This window comes from Lithobates pipiens, unplaced genomic scaffold (genome assembly GCF_037356315.1).
Source record: "Lithobates pipiens isolate NorthernLeopardFrog02 unplaced genomic scaffold, aLitPip1_a1.2 Scaffold_23, whole genome shotgun sequence".
In the NCBI taxonomy this organism is placed as follows: Eukaryota; Metazoa; Chordata; class Amphibia; order Anura; family Ranidae; genus Lithobates; species Lithobates pipiens.
In genome coordinates this window covers 232,833,010-232,851,950 of record NW_027507785.1, presented here as the reverse complement: position 1 = coordinate 232,851,950, position 18,941 = coordinate 232,833,010, and the positions used below count along the sequence as shown (strand labels likewise).

The 18,941-nt window shown below is 40.6% G+C and overlaps 1 protein-coding gene across 7 annotated transcripts in view; it reads right to left on the bottom strand.

The window, feature by feature from the left end:
- The window catches only part of TGFBR3 (transforming growth factor beta receptor 3), a 305,577-nt gene that overhangs the window by 24,032 nt on the left and 262,604 nt on the right, over positions 1-18,941 (bottom strand). For 5 of the 7 annotated variants that reach the window (XM_077452926.1, XM_077452927.1, XM_077452932.1 and 2 more), the window contains one exon: positions 2,362-2,562. The exons of the other annotated variants lie outside the window; for them this stretch is intronic. In XM_077452926.1, coding sequence (XP_077309052.1) covers positions 2,363-2,562 — 200 coding nt within the window. In that variant the 3' untranslated portion in view covers position 2,362. The remainder of the gene's footprint in view (positions 1-2,361; positions 2,563-18,941) is intronic. 7 annotated transcript variants of the gene reach the window in all.

Here is an 18,941-nt window from a genome sequence, read left to right as displayed (position 1 = left end):
AATTGACACTAGTTACCTGGCAAACCATTGCTGTTTTTTTATTTGCAACAGACAAACAATCATGCTACTTTTACATGTTTCTATGCTTAAAAAATAAATATGATCACCCCTGAGTTTTAAAATATATTTTAATGTAAACCCATGGATAAGCTTACTTTTCAGATCTCTACAGCCTCCGGGGAGCTCCAAAAGATGGCATGTAGTGATATGCAAATAGCAACTAGCTCTGGGCCCTTATTCACCCGCAACCACCTACTTATTTGTGGAAAGGACTCCTCCCACCTCATCCTCTCCTCTGTAGACTCAACATTGAGATGGCTAAACTAACAAACAATAATATCTGGTATTGCATGATGGTCATCTAATGCCATTAATGTCAAAATAGTATGATAAGGAAAATTGGCAATAGCCTTTTCTGCATACTGCCCAAAGATGGCTTTGTAGATAGTAAAACATCCACTCTTTGCTTAATGTCCTGAATTAGGAAATGTCCACTCCCAAAGAATCCAATCCAGAGAGCATTATCCTGGTGTTCTCATAAACACATACAATACTTCTGGCAGTTGGTTGGCACAGTCACAGAATTACAGAAGGCAATTATAAGGTGTAACATTTGAAAACTTTCCGAATTTTTAAGTAATTCTATACCACATAATAAATCATGTGGATTACATCAATCAAGTAGGGATACCAGTAAAGCCATTACACAATTCTCAAGGGTCCAGAATGAATGCGTGCAAATAACAGTCTGATCACATGGGAAGTAATGAACAGCTAAATCTATCAAGCAATATGAGGAAATACATGCATAAATAAATTGGCTGTTCTGAAACAACAATTAAAACAGTTGCTTACACCATTGTTTTTCTTAAATTTGGATCTGTTCACAGAAATCAATTTGACACATTTTCTGGAAAAACTTAGCTAAGTCTTTGCTTTAAAAAGGAAAAAAAATGCTTGTTTGTTTGCCTTCTTCTACGCTTACATTTGTATTGTTGCTTAGTAGCATGTGAGCTCAGAGAATGGGGGAGATGTCTGAGACAGTTTGGCAAAGCTCTGATCGTTCCTATCCATCCAGACACAAATAGGAAAGACAAGCGTTGTGATTAAACACACATTGCAAAAGAGTACATTCTAAAGAATGGTAATTTATCATAACTTCAAATTCTAATAAGATATCTTGACATAGGAAAAGAAAATATATTCTAAAAGTCTAATCTGAAAATACACACAGCAACCTAGGGGTGTAGTTTTGTATTACTTTATGGAAAAGATGACAGAACAAAAACTAAGATTTCTGAAAATTAATATTTATGGTGATAAGAACTAATTCAAAGTGAATCTCTACTTCACATATACAGAGTAAATCTACAGGTTCACTTAAATACAGACCTCCACATCAGTGCATACCTACCTTATTTTGGCTCCCTGCCATTCCATTTACCTGATGGAAGTGAAAGCAATGCTCTGTGTAAGCTACAAGTCTTCAAAGTCATACATTACATAGGAGTAAGAACTGGTTGGAACATTGTCACGTGGAGTGACTTACAAGCTGCTCTATAACCAGAAGTTCCAGTTGTTTTCTTGGGCTCCTGGGAGCAAAGGAAGGGTAAGTATATGCTGATAGAATGGGGGGGGGGGGGGGGATTAACGCAAACCTGTGGCTGTGCCTTGAATGGGCAAAACACAGGTTTGCTTTAAAGTGTAAATTCAGCCAAAGCTTTGGATAGAGCAGAGCAAGGTTAGATATTCTCAATGTTTATAATTATATGGCTCATTGTCACTGGGACAGAAAGTGAGGGCAGATCTCCAAAATGGATAAAGAGGACAATGAGAACCTAATGTAGGTTCTCATACCACCACTACCACCTACCACTATTCTGCCTCTGTTCTATGCAGACCATGGCCCATCCCATTCATAAAAAAGTGTGTAACCATGGAAGTCCCACGGAATTCTCTTCGTTCAAAGGAGTTTTGGCTGAAGTTAAACTTTGAATACAAATTGGTGCATAAATTGAACAGCCTAAACATAAATCATAAGCATAAGCATATTTGCCACTAAAATGTGGCTTCCTCATGAAAGGAAGGAGGAAGGGGCCTGAACAGTATATACAGAACTTACATTTTACTGCAAGGTCTGCTTTTAAGGAATCTCTGTGACTTGTTTGTGACATCATCATGTATCGATTTTGGTCCATGCGGTTTGCTGGTCCAACTAAGTGCAGAGATTACCGGTGCTATCAGCCTACTATAAGCTTATTTTTTCTGTAAAGAAATTCTTTTATTTCTACTTTGTACCCACATAATGTGGTGTTAAAAATCATGTTTTTAAATAAAGAGGCATTTTCTTTTAATACATACTTCACGATGGGAGACTGTTTCTTTTGCATCCATGAGTGACATCAGCTGGTGTGAGCGTCTGTTTGCCAAGGTGGAGCCCGTTTGGATTTGTCCTGCTGAGCTCGTTATGACCATTTATAACATGATGGTCCATCTTATTTGGTAAGAGGTGCTTTTGAACAGTGTCAGATGGTGGTGGAATCTCCTTTATTATGGTGGATCCTAATACACAAATTGAAGGAAGTTAAATTGTATCCACATTTTTTGGGATGGGTCGTTTATGGATGGATTAGCATTAAATAAGGATTGTTTGTGCTTTTTCTGTTCTTTCTTGTCACTATCGCATTGGACTTTTTATTTGTGTTATTCACTTTCTTCTTTAATTAACCAATTACTTGGCTGTATAGTGATTTATTCACGTAATTTTTTGTATTTTGATGATGTTTGTATGCTTTGAGTTTTTATTATCTTTATTTTTTTATTGTTTTGTTGACCAGTTTTTATTAGCGCTGCTTTTTGTTTTACGACTCCGTCTTGGTTCACACATATGCGATGTGGAAACCATCGCATCTAACTCGCAGGCAGTTCACACTGCTCCCTGCGAACTGCTGCGGGTGTCAATAGAAAGTTAATGACACCCCCAAATCAATTCCTAGAGCGCAGCAGAACACAGTATAAACTGTGGAATCGGATTGCATGGGTGTGAACACCGATGCAATCTGATTCCAGTGCGGACCACCATTTTGGTGCCAATTACGATAGGATTTCAGCCATACAAACTGTATAGCTGAATTTGCATTGCAAAGACATTGCATGTGACGTGCACAGCAATGCGGTGTGAATCCCATACGATGTCTGGTAGCACATATGTGTGAACCCAGCTTTAAAGAGATGTACCAATAGCAATGAATAAGACATCATATGATTGATTAAAAAAAACAAAAAACGCTTTATTCTTTTCAAATTAAATTTTAAGCCTACAAAATACAAACCCCTAGTCAAGAAAGGGTTAGGAAAAGAAGAGGACAATTAAAACATTTCTGGTGTTTTGCTTCTAGAAACAGATGGCTAGACATTATCAAAAACATACTATAGAAACATCTGGTTAATACAAATGATCATTATGGATTAGCACAGTATTCGCATCTTTGTTGCTGGTTGGTACAGCAACGTATTGTTTGTTGGTACTCTGCGATCCTCGTTCACAATGTAATAGTAATCTTTGTGCAATGCTTTCTGCCCCCCCAAGCAAAAAACTTGATTAGGCAAAAGATCTCTGCTCATGACTTATCCAGCCCCAGATTTTACCTACAATGTGCAGAAACCTGAGATCAGAGTGGACTGCCCAGAGCCGCTCAAATCCTATTACTGCAAGTTTTGCAGAAGTTTCAAATATGCCTTTCTCTGCACAGATGTGATTTTACTTTACACAATGACATGATTTCCAGATTCTGTTTTTGCTTCATTGCTATTCCCCTCTTCTTAAATGTCATGACAAAGACAGTGATACATCTTATTAATTTATGTTTTGCTATGATTTAGGCTACTGGAAGAGAACTCTGTAGAAATAACATATGTGACATATTGAAAAAGAAAGCAGACATTGAGAGGAGACAAATCTGGACTATACAAGTTAGATATACTTAGTTAAAGGAAAGCATCACAACACATGGTTACATGCTAACATTATGGGTCATGTCTATCAGGGATGCTGCTGCCACCTATTTCACCTTACCAACCTTTCAGTGTCCACCACCCTTCTCTGCCAAACCCTGTAGTGGTTGAGCCCAAGGAATACAACTCAAAATGCTAACAACATACAAAAGCATACACACTTCTGCCATCATCAACCTAGTCTCAAATTATCACCCAAACCTTTCTCTCCACTCTTCCCAAGACCTCTTGTTCTCTAGCTCCCTTAACAACTTCTCCCATGTTCACCTCCAAGACTTCCTCAGAGCCTCCCCCTTCCTCTGGAAGTCCTTACTCAAATCTGTGTGGCTATCTTCTACGCCGTCTGTCTTTAGTTGATCCCTCAAAACTCAAATCTTGTTCTTCTTTTACATAACAACGGATGCTTTCTTTCTTCATAAACTCATCCCCACACAGTTATTGCTCCCTTTTAGATTGTAAGCAGCCACCCTCACCCCCCTGTCTTGATCTGTATTGTACCTGTACTGAAGTGTATTGTAATTGTATTGACCACAAGAGTAGAGAGTCTGCTGAAAACCCTAGTTTAATTATAATTAGTTGTATATCTCGGTATATAATATACAGATAGACCTGCAGATCCAGTACTCAGTTGTTAGCCTATAGCCCAGATTAAACAAACACAAGCAAAACTAAGAATTCCCATTCACAAGAAATCATTTCAATGAAATGTATAGATCAGGTATTATCCGTGGCCAGCTTCCTGCTATCTGGGGAAAAGAGCAGAGTGGAAAATCTTGTACTGATCACTATTGTTGCACTAGTTATCAGAGGCTGACCTCTTTGTCCTCTCTCGTCTGCTCTACACTGTCATTAACTCTACCATAGAAGTTTGTGGACCATAGACAGCTTGCTGCAATGGCAGTTGGATTGTCCCTGCACAAATCTCTTTTTCAGGTCTGTGGACAGCATTACTCTTCTGTGTAATCAATATACACTCACTGGTCACTTTATTAAGTACACCTGTACAATTGCTTGGTAACACAAAATGCTAATCAGAAAATCACATGGCAGCCACTCAATGCATTTAGGTATCTAAATTTGCTGAAGTTCAAATCAAGCATTAGAATGGGGAAAAAAGGGGACTTTGAACGTGGCATGGTTGTTGGTGCCAGACGGGCTGGTCTGAGTATTTAAAAAACTGCTGATCTACTTGGAATTTTACACACTACAATTTCTAGGGTTTACAGAGAATGGTCAGAAAAAGAGAAAATATCCAGTGAGTGGCAGTTGTGTGGATGAAAATGCCTTTTTGATGTCAAAGGGCAGACTGATTTGAGATAATAGAAAGGCAAGAGTAACTCAAACAACCACTTGTTACAAACAGAGTATGCAGAATACCATCTCTGAACGCACAACACATTGAACATACAACAGCAGAAGACCACACTGGTTGCCAATCCTGTCAGCTAAGAACAGGAAACCGAGGCTACAGTTCACACAGGCCCACCAAAATTGGACACTAGAAGATTGGAAAAATGTTGCCTGGTCTAATGAGTCTTGATTTCAGCTGGGACATTCAGATAGTAGGGTCAGAATTTGGCGTAAACAACATGAAAGCATGGATCTATCCTGCCTTGTATCAATGATTCAAGCTGGTGGTTGTGGTCTAATGGTGTGGGAGATATTTTCTTGGCACACTTTGGGCTTCTTAGTACCAATTTAGCATTATTTAAATGCCATGGCTTACCCGAGTATTGTTGCTGACCATATCCATCCCTTTATGATTACAGTATACCCATCTTTTGATGGTTACTTCCAGCAGGATAATGCACCATGTCACAAAGCTCAAATCATCTCAAACTGGTAACTCCAATGGCTTCCACAATCATGAGATCTTAATCCAATAGAGCATCTTGGGGATGTGGTGTAACAGGAGATTTGCATCTTGGATGTGCAGACAACAAATCTTTAGCAACTGCGTGATGCTATCATGTCAATATGGACCAAAATCTCTAAGGAATGTTTCCAACACCTTGTTGAATCTATGCCACAAAGAATTAAGTCAGTTCTGAATGCAAAAGGATTTCTGAAGCTCACAGGCTGCTTGTACTTGTCGTGGGTTAAAGCTTAAAAGTGGAACTTCACTCTCAAACAACTTTGAAAAAAATTGATACAATTGCTCTTGAGACTAAACTTCATGCAAACTAATAAATACAAATAGGAAATATATAAAATTAATCTTGTTTATGTGCTAACAGATTTGTATCTCTGTCCATCCAGTTCTGAGATTTACACTGCTCTACCCCACAGCACAACCCTGTTTGTCATAGAAAACTTGTTCTTTTCTCCACTGCAGTTTAGTAACACTTACAGATTATGTCCCCCCAGGCTGTGACTGGCCAGTAAAAGGAGGAGCAGCAGGCCAATAAGTTAATCTCTTCATCCCCTTGCTCTCTCTTGCTAGTAACATGCTTTTTGCACTGCAGCCCTTCTTATCAGCTTCTTGTACTGCTTCTCCCTCCCTCAGTTCAGAGCTGCGTTCATTTCTGTCTTGTTTATGTGCCTGAAATTCAGATTTAAATTACACCACAAAAAAAGCTAAGCGGTCAGAAAACCTGCTAGGTAACCGGTCATTTCCTATAGTACAGAATGTGTAAAACTTCCATCAAAAAGCTGGCAGTGTTACCAACTCCCTAAGACCCAAAATAAAAGTTACATCATTTCATCTTGGCTTCCAAGTTCTTGTTTCCTAAAGAATTTGTACAAATGCAGTTTTAGCGTCTAGAATTTCCACCTTGCAGATTCCACTGACTTCACAAACCACAAATGTGCTGCCTTAGCTGTTGTGGTTTCTGTAGGTCTTAGAGGGGCTATAGGGAAACAATATTAGCAATTACCTGAGATTTGATTCCTTATAACATGCCAACTTGTGAAACGATCTATGGCACAGGCAAAAATCTTGGAGCCCGAATCCAGCTAAGCTTTTATTTTCTGAAGGAACTGCAGAAAGGTTAAATCGTCTTTCATGTTATTACTGCCATCTGGGTCCCCAGTAGTGATAATGTAATGATCACTGGGGTAACAATAACAGGAAGTGATAGAAAGTATCCCCAGCGGATACAGAGACACATTATTTGGTACAGTAGGGAAAGATTAAACTCTTTCGGTGGTTCTGAGGTTTGTGTGTCCTCCTGTCCTGGTGACCCCAGTTCCCTCTTTACTGATGGAGCTGTAGTGATAAAAACTGAATGAAAATCTCTAAGTTACAGATGGCAATAAAAACCTAAAAGGTCAACTACTCTATTCAAAACTTTAAAACAGAAAGGAAAATTCCATACATAAGCTTTAACAGTATCCATCTAAACATGCATTGCATTTACATAACACATTGGGGTTAATTTACTAAAACTGGAGAGTGACAAATCTTGAGCAGCTCTCCATAGAAAGCAATCAGCTTCCAAGTGTTTTTGTGAAAGATTAAAGCGAAACTTCAGTAATTTTTTCAAATTTCCATCTATTAAATCCTCTGCCCTTGTTGTTTTAACTTTGGATAGTAAAAAAAAAATTTCTGCCAGTAAATGCCTTCTAGAGCTCACTTCCTGTTTCTTAGGCTTATGACGTCATGCACAGCTCTCTCTTTCTCTTGTGAGTTTGCCAGGAAGGGGGGGGGGGGGGGGGCACAACTCCAGCACAACTCAGAGAGTGAAGGGTAAATTTTAGCAAGGGAGGTGGGCACTCGGTACCCGCGGGACAGCAACTTATTGTTATTTTCTTGTGTTTAAGAGTCTACTGAGCTAGAGTGTGTGAGAAGGTACAAGTGGTGCAATGGTTCCTCAGTGAACTCCTACCGTACCACTCCCCAAGGATGGCCAGCAAAATTAGGCTGTGACCCTCCAGGAAGCGGGACAGGCTAATATCCCTATCAGTTATCCAGGGACCAAAAAAGGACAATTTCTCCCCAGGAGGAAATCATGGAAAGTCACCAACAGGCGCTAGCGGTGATGTTTGGGGGGCTAGGGCCAGGGATCTATTTAGCCTGTCCCAAACTTTGAGTACATATGTTGTAGTGGGGATACCCACTCTGATAAACCCCTATCGCTCAGAGGGACACACAGTGCATAGGTTAGGTCTGCCATAGTCTTCTCAAGGGGTACCCATAATTGAGGTGTGAAATCTCCAGAGCAATAGCTCTATAAAATTGTAAGATATTGGGGATGCCAAGGCCTCCCAGTCGTTTGGGTCATTGCAACTAAACCATGGCTAAACGTGGCCGCTTACCTTTCCAAACAAACGAGGTGAAGAGGCCACGGAGCTCAGTAAAAAAAGCATCTAGGTAGGGAAACAGACATCATCTGCAGGATGAAAAGTATGCGGGCCAATACAGTCATCTTAATAATGCTTGTGCGGGCAATCAATGTGAATGTTGCTTTATCCCAGGATTGTAGATCCTGGCAGATCTTCTGAAGTAGAGGAGCATAATTTTGTACCTAAAAGGAATCTAGACGGTCAGTAAGTTGAATGCCCAGATATTTTATGGAGGTGGAGGCCCAAGTAAATGTGAAAGCTCTCTTCAAGGTAGTAGCAAGGGCTGGGGGTACATCTATCTGCAACATTTCAGATTTTGCATAATTTATCCGAAAGTTGGACACTTGGCCATAAGCAGTTAGTTCCTCCATCAGGTTAGGCAATGAGACAAGGGGGTCCACTACATGGAAAAGGATGTTAATGGCATAAGCCGATAATTTATGTTCCACTGAACTGGCCAAGACTCCTTTGATACTCCGATTAGCTTGGATTCTCCGGAGCAGCGGTTCTTACACCAGAGCGAACAACAGGGTTGAAATCAGGCACCTCTGCCTCGTGCCATTCCGAATGGGGAACTCCGTGAAAAGGACACCATTCACCTTGACCTGGGCAGTAGGGGATGTATAGAGCGCCAAGATCCAGCGTAACAGAGGGACCCAGGCCCAGCCGCACCAGGACAGCCCTGAGAAAGTCCCAATCCACCCAATCTAAAGCTTTCTCAGCGTCAGTATAAAGGATCAGGTATGGGGACGGGCAACCATGTACTCGGGCCCAATGGACAAGCTGAAGAGCTCCAATAGAGTTATCCCTGGCCTCTCGGCCTACATTAAAGTCTGTCTGGCCAGGCTCAACTAACAAGGGGAGGAGATATTTCAGACGATTGACGAGGATTTTTGCAAAGATCTTTATGTCTACGTTTAATAGAGATATTGGCCTATAATTTTGGGGGAGGGAGTGATCCTTCCTCTCCTTAGGAAGAAGCATGATGTGAGCCAATGAGGCAAATTGAGGGATAAAACCTTTGGAAGCCAGAGAGTTAAAAAATGTGCACACATGTGCCTGCAGCTTAGTAAAAAACTTCAGGTAGTAAGCTTTAGTAAAACCATCTGGCCCTGGCTTTTCCCATTTGGCAGAGACTTCACAGAGGCCAGCAACTCTGTTGAGGATATAGGGATTTCTAAGTCAGCCTGTTCGGGGGATAGATTAGGAAGGCCTGAGGAGGATAGATAGGCTTCAATGTGTGACTGCTTATTTGCTATGTACTGAGGAGAGTAGGCAGAGTCCAGATTGTATAGGGCAGCATAGTAATCAGTCCCATCTGGGACTGTAAATTATGAACATGAGCAGAGGCGCAGTGTTTGCGAACAGCCCTTGCCAACATCCTGCCACACTTGTTGCCATATTAATAGTACTTATGAGCAGCAAAATGTTATGTGAAGTGTGCTTTTTGCTGCTGTCAGCTGTCATAGTGGAAAACTGAAGTCCTCTGTCTACCCTCCCATATACTACAGCGGTAATCTTCTGGTGCTGCAGGGGTTAAAACCAAACCTGGACCTGTGATAGGCAGTCATCAAGAGTGACTATGCCTGCCCTTTCCGTTCTATCCTCCATTAATAGAAGCTGTACTAAAGCTTCCATAATAGGAAAGTGCTCTATGAATGGAGGATAAGCAGATAAATGAAAGGTCATAGTTAACACTTTTGATTAATGCCTGTCACAAATCCAGCACTGGTATTAACCACCTGAAGCATCAGAAAAATACCACTGTGGGGTAATTGAGGGGGTAGAAGACTACAGATTTTCACTATGGAAGTTGACAGCAGGACAAGGGACACTTCACATTAAATGTAGATAACGTGCTGATTTAAAACAAAAACAAAAAAACAAACTTAAGGTTTCATTTTTAAGGGACATGGTAAGGGTTCTTTTTAATACTTAAATACTTTTGAAGCACTGAATTTTACTTTCACCAAACATTCATTGGTGGTGAATCAATCATTGCAGAGTGACAGCAGGTGCTGGGAGCTAGAATTACTCCCAATGATACTAATGCCAATGGGGCTTTCATTATTTCCACTGAGACCAATACCTGAGACCAATACCAATTTCCTCCCACTGACTACTGATGCAGGGCCATTTTTTACTTCTCCTGACTGCTTCCAGAGAGCCAGAATTTTTATTTCCACTAACCACCGAAAAAAGGGGCAATTTTTTCTTCCAATGAAGCAGGGGCATTTATTACGCCCATTGATGTCAGAGGCTTTTATAACATTCATTGAAGATGGGGCAATTATTATTTACACTGGCGCCACGGCATTCATTACTTCCACTGGCACCAGGGAATTTATTATTTCCAATGACCACCAATTAAGGGGCATTTTTATTCCCACTGACCACTGACTGATGTCAGGGCATTTGTTACTTTCACTGACAAAGTAAGCTGTTACTTAATCCCATAACATTTTAGATATGTGCTTTCCAGATGTTTATTGCATGAATATAAAATGTGAAATAACTGCTTAGTATATACGGATTGCTCTATACTAGCCAATAGCTAGGGGGCTCCATTGAGACATACAAGTTTCTGGCTTGACATCATCACTGCTTATCTACTACAAACAAATGTAACATCAATTACTAAACAGTGCATGCACAAACATTGATATGTTCACATTTCAGTAATCAATCAATAATTAAAGACAAGTATTAACAAGTATACAAGTATAACAAATAGACTGTTAAACCTGATTGTGTTTACTCGTGTACCATTGAACTATTTCTGGTTTTCTAAATTTAGGTTTTAATATAGTCAAAAAGTTTAATGGGTAATAACTTTAAAGTCGTTTTCCGAAATAGCTTTAGATGAAACTAACGTCATAAACCACAAGACCTTATTGACCAGAACTTAGCACATACTGATGCTTGTAATAGTCATAACAAGAGACCATCTTTACGGTTCTAACAGTTTAAGACATTAAAGAATAATGTCCTTTGATAATGTAAACTTTTCAGATACTATACAAAAGTGGTTATTTGTATATTAGCATGACTGAGGTTAAATCTAATGTCCAGGCAATACACATCTAAAATAACATGTATAATGTATTATGATTTATTATCTACCAATAGATTTTTAATTCTATGCAGTTAGTCCTGAGATTTACACAGCTCTGCCACCTAGCAAAGTTAGCTTGGTAACCATATTTTCTCTGCTGTAGTTAAGCAATGCTGTTAGGTCTCCTCCCTGACCCGTCTGCGAATGGACAATAAGCTTGGGTTCACACTATAGCGATGCGGGAACTAGCACGATTCCAGTGCTGGTTCCCCCCATCACATCTCCCTCTCAGGCAGTTCACACTGCCCTCTGCGAAACCGCTGCGGGTGTCAATACAAAGTTAAAGACACCCTCAGATCTGTTCGCAGATCACAGTGCAAACTGTGAATTTGGACAGGAATTGGATTGCATGGGTATGAACATCCATGTGATCCAATTCCAGTGCGGGGAAAAAAAAAGCTTCCTGCAGCATCTTTGTGCGACTTCAATGCGAGTTCAGCCATACAAACTGTATGACTGAATTTGCATTGCACAGACATTGCATGTGATCTGCACAGCAGTGCGGTGCAAAATCTCTGTGTTCGCACAAGTGTGAACCCAGGATGAAGCAACAGACCAATCTCTCCCATTGCCATTGTTCTCTGCTAGCATATGTGAACACAGGCCACCTAATTGGCCCCATTCTAAATGCTTCTCTGCAAGTGATTACAATAAGATGAAATTAACATGAACTTGAGTATTTTCTGTATATTAGTTGTATTAGAAAATGTTTTTAAATAAACAAAGCAAAATAAGAAAGGGTACAAAAATCTATTAAATGATGGATAATTGGGGAAGGGAATGGGGAATGTGTGATAATTGTGCAGAGAATATACAGGGGTCTCACCATAGGGGCTTTTTGTTCATGTCTATATACTGTCATGCTGGCACCAAGACCCCTTTCACACTGTGCCACCACCTTCGTCAGCGGTAAAGCAGCGCTATTTTTAGCGCCGCTTTACCGTTGTTTTAGCTGTGCTATTCGGCTGCTAGTGGAGCGGTTTTAGGGGTGAAAGGGGTGAAATCCACCCGCAAAACGCCACCAGAGCAGCGTTTTGCCGGCCGTATCGCAGCGCTGCCCCATTGATTTCAATGGGGAGCAGCGGTGGAGGAGTGGTGGAGGAGTGGTGAGTTCACAGCACCAAAGAAGCTGCTGGCAGGACTTTTTTTGATGCCCTGCCAGCGCACCGCTCCAGTGTGAAAGCCCTCGCAAGTTTTTCTTGCATTCACACTGACATATAAGTTGGGAGGGATGAGCATTTGGTTTGGACTTTTTGCTTATTTGGCAAGAGCTGAACGTCATATATATTAATAATTTTTTTATTGAGCTACTTAATATGACAGCTTCTTGTCAATGGTTGTTACAGAATCAGCAGGTGCTGGCACTAACAGCATTCATAGCAACTATTGATGGCACCCTCTGCCAATGGCTGTTAAGGAAGCAGAAGGTGTGAGTACCTGCCTCATGATTAACGATGAGTGACTTCACCTGGCCCCATTCATCTGCTGGGTGGCCATGTAGACAAGGGGACAGAGATAGTGCTGATGTCTCTGACCAGATAGGGCCACATGACCACATTTGATATTACCCAGGAGACCCTAATCCTTTTGTATATATTTAGAGATGGGGATTGGAAGCTGTCAGTCAGTGGTGAATGAGCAATGAGAGCAGATTGTGTCTGCAGCCAAAGGAATTTTTTTCAACGGTTTTGAGGGGCGTCATTGTGAGTGCATGTTGGATAATGTGAATGACGGTAGATTTATATTGTGGGACTTTTCTTTTATTAAGGAATGTAAAAATGTGTCTGTCTTTATCTACCTCTTGTTCATTCACATAGAGGGAAGGGACGGTATCAGCAGACTTCCATATCCATCATGTCCCCCCATTTTGTTTGAGGGCATGTGGCCTGGAGTGATTCGGATTGGGGGTGGGCATATGCCCCCTCCCCCTTTCCTGGTCAGGACACTTTTTTTTTTTTGCATAGGGGTTCCCCCCTTAAAATCCATACCAGTTTAAAGAGAGATGTACCACATCATAGGCAGGTTAAGCGCATTCCCCAGACATGATATTTAATAGAATTTAATGTTATTTAATATAACTTTTTGCATTTTTACTGATGCCCTAGAAAATGGTCATTACTTTTTTTTTTACCATTCCGCTCCCATTCAGTGGGGTTCGGATTTTGCACCTGAACTTTAGTAATGGCCACCAAACCTGCCTTGAGCTGAACTCAGGTACGTTCAGCTTATTCCTATTCAGGCATAAAAGCAAATTACATACAGATCCCAAAGCTCTGTCATACTAGTGATTCTGTCGCTAAAGTTAAATTGCCAGCAACAGAATCACTAAGAATAAGCCTCATTTAATTTGGAAAACAGTACTGCTCTCTTATTACAGTCAATTGCTTCTGTACTGCCATAGTCAATCACTGTAAATAGAGCAGTGAGTTACTGTTTTACTGTAACTTTAGTCTGAAAGGTTTCAGTTTTGCAGAGACAAACAATTTGTGGCATAGAATAGCTCAGCTGTGTTCTGAGGGATCAATTCCCAAAACCACAAGGGTGGAGGAAGCTTTATATCTAGAAATATGTAATGTACAGTGGATATGTTTTATATTCATTTGTGTGTTCCTACTGGCACTTTGCCTGATTTTCTCGCCCATAGAATTGTTGGAGAGTGCTTGTGCACTTTATATATAAAACACAAGAACCAAAGTTGAGATGGTTACAGATGGGGAGAACTCTCACCAGCAACGAGAAATGAGCAGAAGAGTCAAAGGAAAGTCTACATAGAAGAGACTTCACATGTATGTTCAACACTTTATGGTTGTAAGCAATCATTATCACACCGTACAGAAGCCCTAAACAGCCTCATCCTTTGCCTAATCATTGTGGCAGGCTCTCAAGACAATGTCCATTTGGAATGAATGTTGGCACATTTGGAAAAGTTCAGCTCAAAATAAAATGTGCAACACAGCAGTTGTGTAATATAATTTCTAGAAACCAATTTATAATCAGCCTGGCCAGTTTTTAAGTAATATCTTGGTATGTTACATGCTCATCTCTCCTTTGTAATATGGCATACTAACAATTTTTAGATCTAGATGGTTTTCAGGTCTTTTTAACTGTTGGCCTTCCAGATAGGAGACATTTGTTTAAAGTATAACTAAAGGCCAAAATAATAATTAAAAATAATACCTCCACTAACATTCATGACATTTGACCAAGGGATGCCCACCTTTTCTACTCAAAGGTGACACACACTTTACTAAAGTGGATTTCATTCTGACATAAGCATATACCACCCATGCGTGGGCAACCTTTCCGCCATCTGTATGTTACTTGTCAATCACATGTATGTGTTTATAAGACCAATAAAAAGATAAAAAAAAAAAAAAAAAGTATAACTAAAGGCAAAACTTTTTTTTACGTTTTGGAAAGAGGGGAAAGGGATTAGAACACTTGTCATTGATTATCGCTGTATGTGCCCCCATTAAAGTGGGAGTTCCGCCGTTTTTTTTTTTTAAAGAGCGCAGCTAAAAATACTGCAGCTGCTGACTTTTAAAATAAGGACACTTACCCGCCCAGCGCGCCCGCGATGTCGGCACCCGAAGCCGATCTCTCGATCGTCTCTCGGGTGCTGCTGCCGCCATCTTGGGTATGGGAATCAGGAAGTGGAGCCTTGCGGCTTCATTTCCCGGTTCCCTACTGCGCATGCGCGAATCGCGCTGCGCAATAAGGATGGTCCCCGCTGTCTCTGGGATCCATGTGTTTCCCAGCAGACAGCGGGGGACCTGCGGAAAGGGGCGTAGATTCTGCGGAAAGGCCCGTAGATTCTGCAGATATCTATGCTGGAAGTGGGTGCAGATACCTGTACTGTACAGGTACCTGCACCCCCCTCCCCCCTGAAAGGTGCCAATTGTGGTGCCGGAGGGGAGGAGGGTTCCAATGAGCGGAAGCTCCACTTTAGGGTGGAGCTCCACTTTAAGGAGATTCACCCTCTCTATTTGTCCTGTTTACCATTATCATTGAAAGTAAACGTAAAATAAAATCCCAGAAAATCTTCAAATGGCGACACTAGTTCTGGTGACCTGGGGGTGCCCAGGAATTCCCTTAACTTGATTTCCTCTTACTTCCTGTTTGGCTATGGGACAGGAATTTAGGGTAAATCTCCACAATGGGACACAGATGGTGAAAAAAAATATATGACAGGGGTTATAACTCTCCCTTGCTCTATCCAAAATAAAAATAAAAATGTATTTCTATAGTTCTACTTTAAGTTTTGAGGCATGTGTCAACTATACTATCAAATGAATTACATACATTTTCGAACAGTACCTTCAGAATTACCACATTGTGTAGACACATTACATGTTGTTATATAAACCTAGCTGCAATGAAATATCAAATGAATTACACATCAGGGACTAAAATGTTTTGTTATCTGCAGTCTTGAAAACACAGCATGGGACCTCCTAATTTACTTCTTGGGAAGCAGTGGAAGGCAAGTTTCTGAACAAACAATATCCATGATGGCCAGGTTCAGGCTACACACTCACCAGCAGAATAACCACAATTAAAACATGGCAAAGGACTTGTTTATTGTGACTGATAATGTGAAATCTAAATTTCAGAAACTGGCATCTTTTTATTATCCTAAATTTATATCTAGGGATGGCCACCTGTCATGGCTTTTGTGACGGTATATTGTGAAGAACCATCACTGCCGTCAACTGCCTACCCCACCTGACTACATTTCAGATCTCAGGCTGGCATGGTAATTGCAGTCGAGGAAAGTCCCAGGCTCTTCCTCGGCTGTCGTACCATATACAGCTGGGGGAGACTTGGGAGGATTTCCATCACGCTACCAGGTGCTGCTGTGAGAAAAAGAGAGTGATCAGAGCAAAGGGGAAGGGGCCGTTCTCTGAAGTTCCTAAATAGCTTTTTAAATTGGATTTGACAAGGGTTATGTGTCTTCTGACAAGAAAGCAAGGGGTGTGTAAAGTTCTGCAAAAGTGTATGGGCATGCTTGAGGTGGGGAAAGTGTAGCAGCCTGAAATTTGTGAGCTTAACTAGTGAGGAGCCCTGGTGCTAGAAACTGACAATGATGTCACAACCTTTTTCAAAACAAATGTGGCAGAGTCAGAAAGTATGAGAGTACACTGATCCATTGCTCATACCCCTTCTTTACTACCGAACACTTAACCCTGTCAGGCTACATAACCATGGCTAACAGATGACTGAATAAGCAAAGGGGAATTTCCACTGTGGAACTCTGCATTACTTACAACTGATCCCTACACTGTGCATTACTTACTCCTGACCTCTGCATTACATGCTACTGAATTTTAGGTTACATACTACTGATCCCTGATCTCTGAGGTACTTAATCTTGACCTCTGCACTCTACGATAGACACTACTCACCTCTGAACTCTGTGTTAATACTGACCCCTACATTGTGCATTACTTAATACTGATCTATGCGTTACTTATATCTGACCCCTGCACTTTGTGTTACTTACTCCTGACCCTAAAAAGTTAAAAAGTTTGGATAAGCTTATATTTTTACAGTGACATTTGTATTTGCATATATATTTTTTTTAATTTTATTGCAAATCTTCCTAACTTTTTAATACAGCCTTGCTAGGTTATTTCCTTAAAAAGAAAAAGCGCATGGCACCCTGGAGATGTTTGTTTTTTTGTTGTTCAGGTAGATCTCCACCACTCCAAGGATTCCTGCCCCTGTTACAATATATCTTTATGATTTTAATTTTAACTATCAAGAGGTTAGTGAAGGTCTCGATAAATATATAAAGTTGTAAAAGCTTCACATTGCACCCCTAATTTGTCTATAATTGTTCACGAATGTGACTGAGTTTCTATAAAACATACCTACAGCCTGGCCAAAATTTTTGAGAATGACACAAATATTAAATGTCACAAAGTCTGCTGCCTCAGTTTTTTATGATGGCAATTTGCACATACTCCAGAATCTTATGAAGATCGATCAGATGAATTGTAATTAATTGCAAAGTCCCTCTTTGTCATGAAAATGAATCCCATAAAAAAAAACACTTCCACTGCATTTGTGAAGAAGGCTTCAGGGCACCCAAGAAAGTCCAGAAAGAGCTAGGACCGTCTCCAACAGCTTATTCAGCTGCGGGATCTGGGCATCATCAGTGCAGAGCATGCTCAGGAATGGCAGCATCTGCATGTACCGTGAGGGGAAGACTTTTGGAGGATGGCCTGGTGTCAAGAATGGCATCAAAGAAGCAACTTTTCTCCAGGAAAAACATCAGAGACAGATTGATCGTTTCAAAAGGTACAGGGTTTTTTTTCTGATGAATCCCATTTCTGATTGTTTGGGGCATCTGTCCACTTCTCAGCGCTACCATCAGTCCCATGTCATGCCAACAGTAAAACATCCAGAGACCATTCAAATGTGAGGGCGCTTCTCAGCTATGGGAATGGGCTCTCTCACATTTTTGCCTAAGAACACAGCCATGAATAAAGAATGGTACAAAAAAACGTCCCTCGAGAGCAACTGCTCCCAACCATCCAAGAACATTTTGGTGAGGAACAATGCCTTTTTGACCATGATGGAGCATCTTCAGGTCAGGATGTGGCCCAGAAGTTGAATGACAGCATGCAAGGGCAAATTGCAGAAGTCTTGAAAAAGAAGGGCCAACACTGCAAATATTGACTCTTTGCATAAACGTCATGTAAATTTCAATAAAAGCCTTTGACACTTATGATATGGTTGTATTGTTTACTTCAGTAAACCTTTCAGTAAATTTTCAGTAAAACTTTATATTCGTGTGATTCTCAAAACTTTTGGTCACTGCTGTACAATACTGCTTTCCTCTGCTGAGATTAAAGGTTGACACTGTCTTGCAGATTTGTGAAAATATAAAAACTGAGCTTAGTTAAAAGATAAGCAAATGACCCATTAAATCTGAACTCTAGGCACAAAAACTTTAATTAAAACATATATTTTAATAGCCACAAAGGATATAAATCCACTTTGTGAGCACCAAATACCTTTGCAATTATGGATATTACCTTGTAAAAGTAGGACTGAGATCAACAATTTGCAAACCAAAGCAGACACGTGAGCGGGACCTGCTACAGGCTGTCTGCAGGGAGAGAGCATGGCAGTGACTAGAGATGTGCTTGGGCATCTTCCTAACTCATCTCTAACCCGAACTCTGAACTCCTGTTTTTTATTTCTGTACTCCAGTGACCTGTGGGCTAGGTCATTCCTTGCATAATAGCTCACGGAAGGTGGGCAATGACCTGGCCCACAGCTCACTGGAGTATAAAAAAGTTTGGGTTAGATATGAGTTTGGAGGATGCAGTGACCAGTCTTTATCAGAGGAAACGTATGCACAGTGGCAGAGTCCAGGAGTTGTTATATGATGGAATACAACACAAATCTGCAAGGATTACATACAGGACACAAAGAATCAAACATGACTTTCACATTTAGACAATATTTGCTTAACCTGGATATCAGATTTACCATAACTGAACAATATCATTGAATC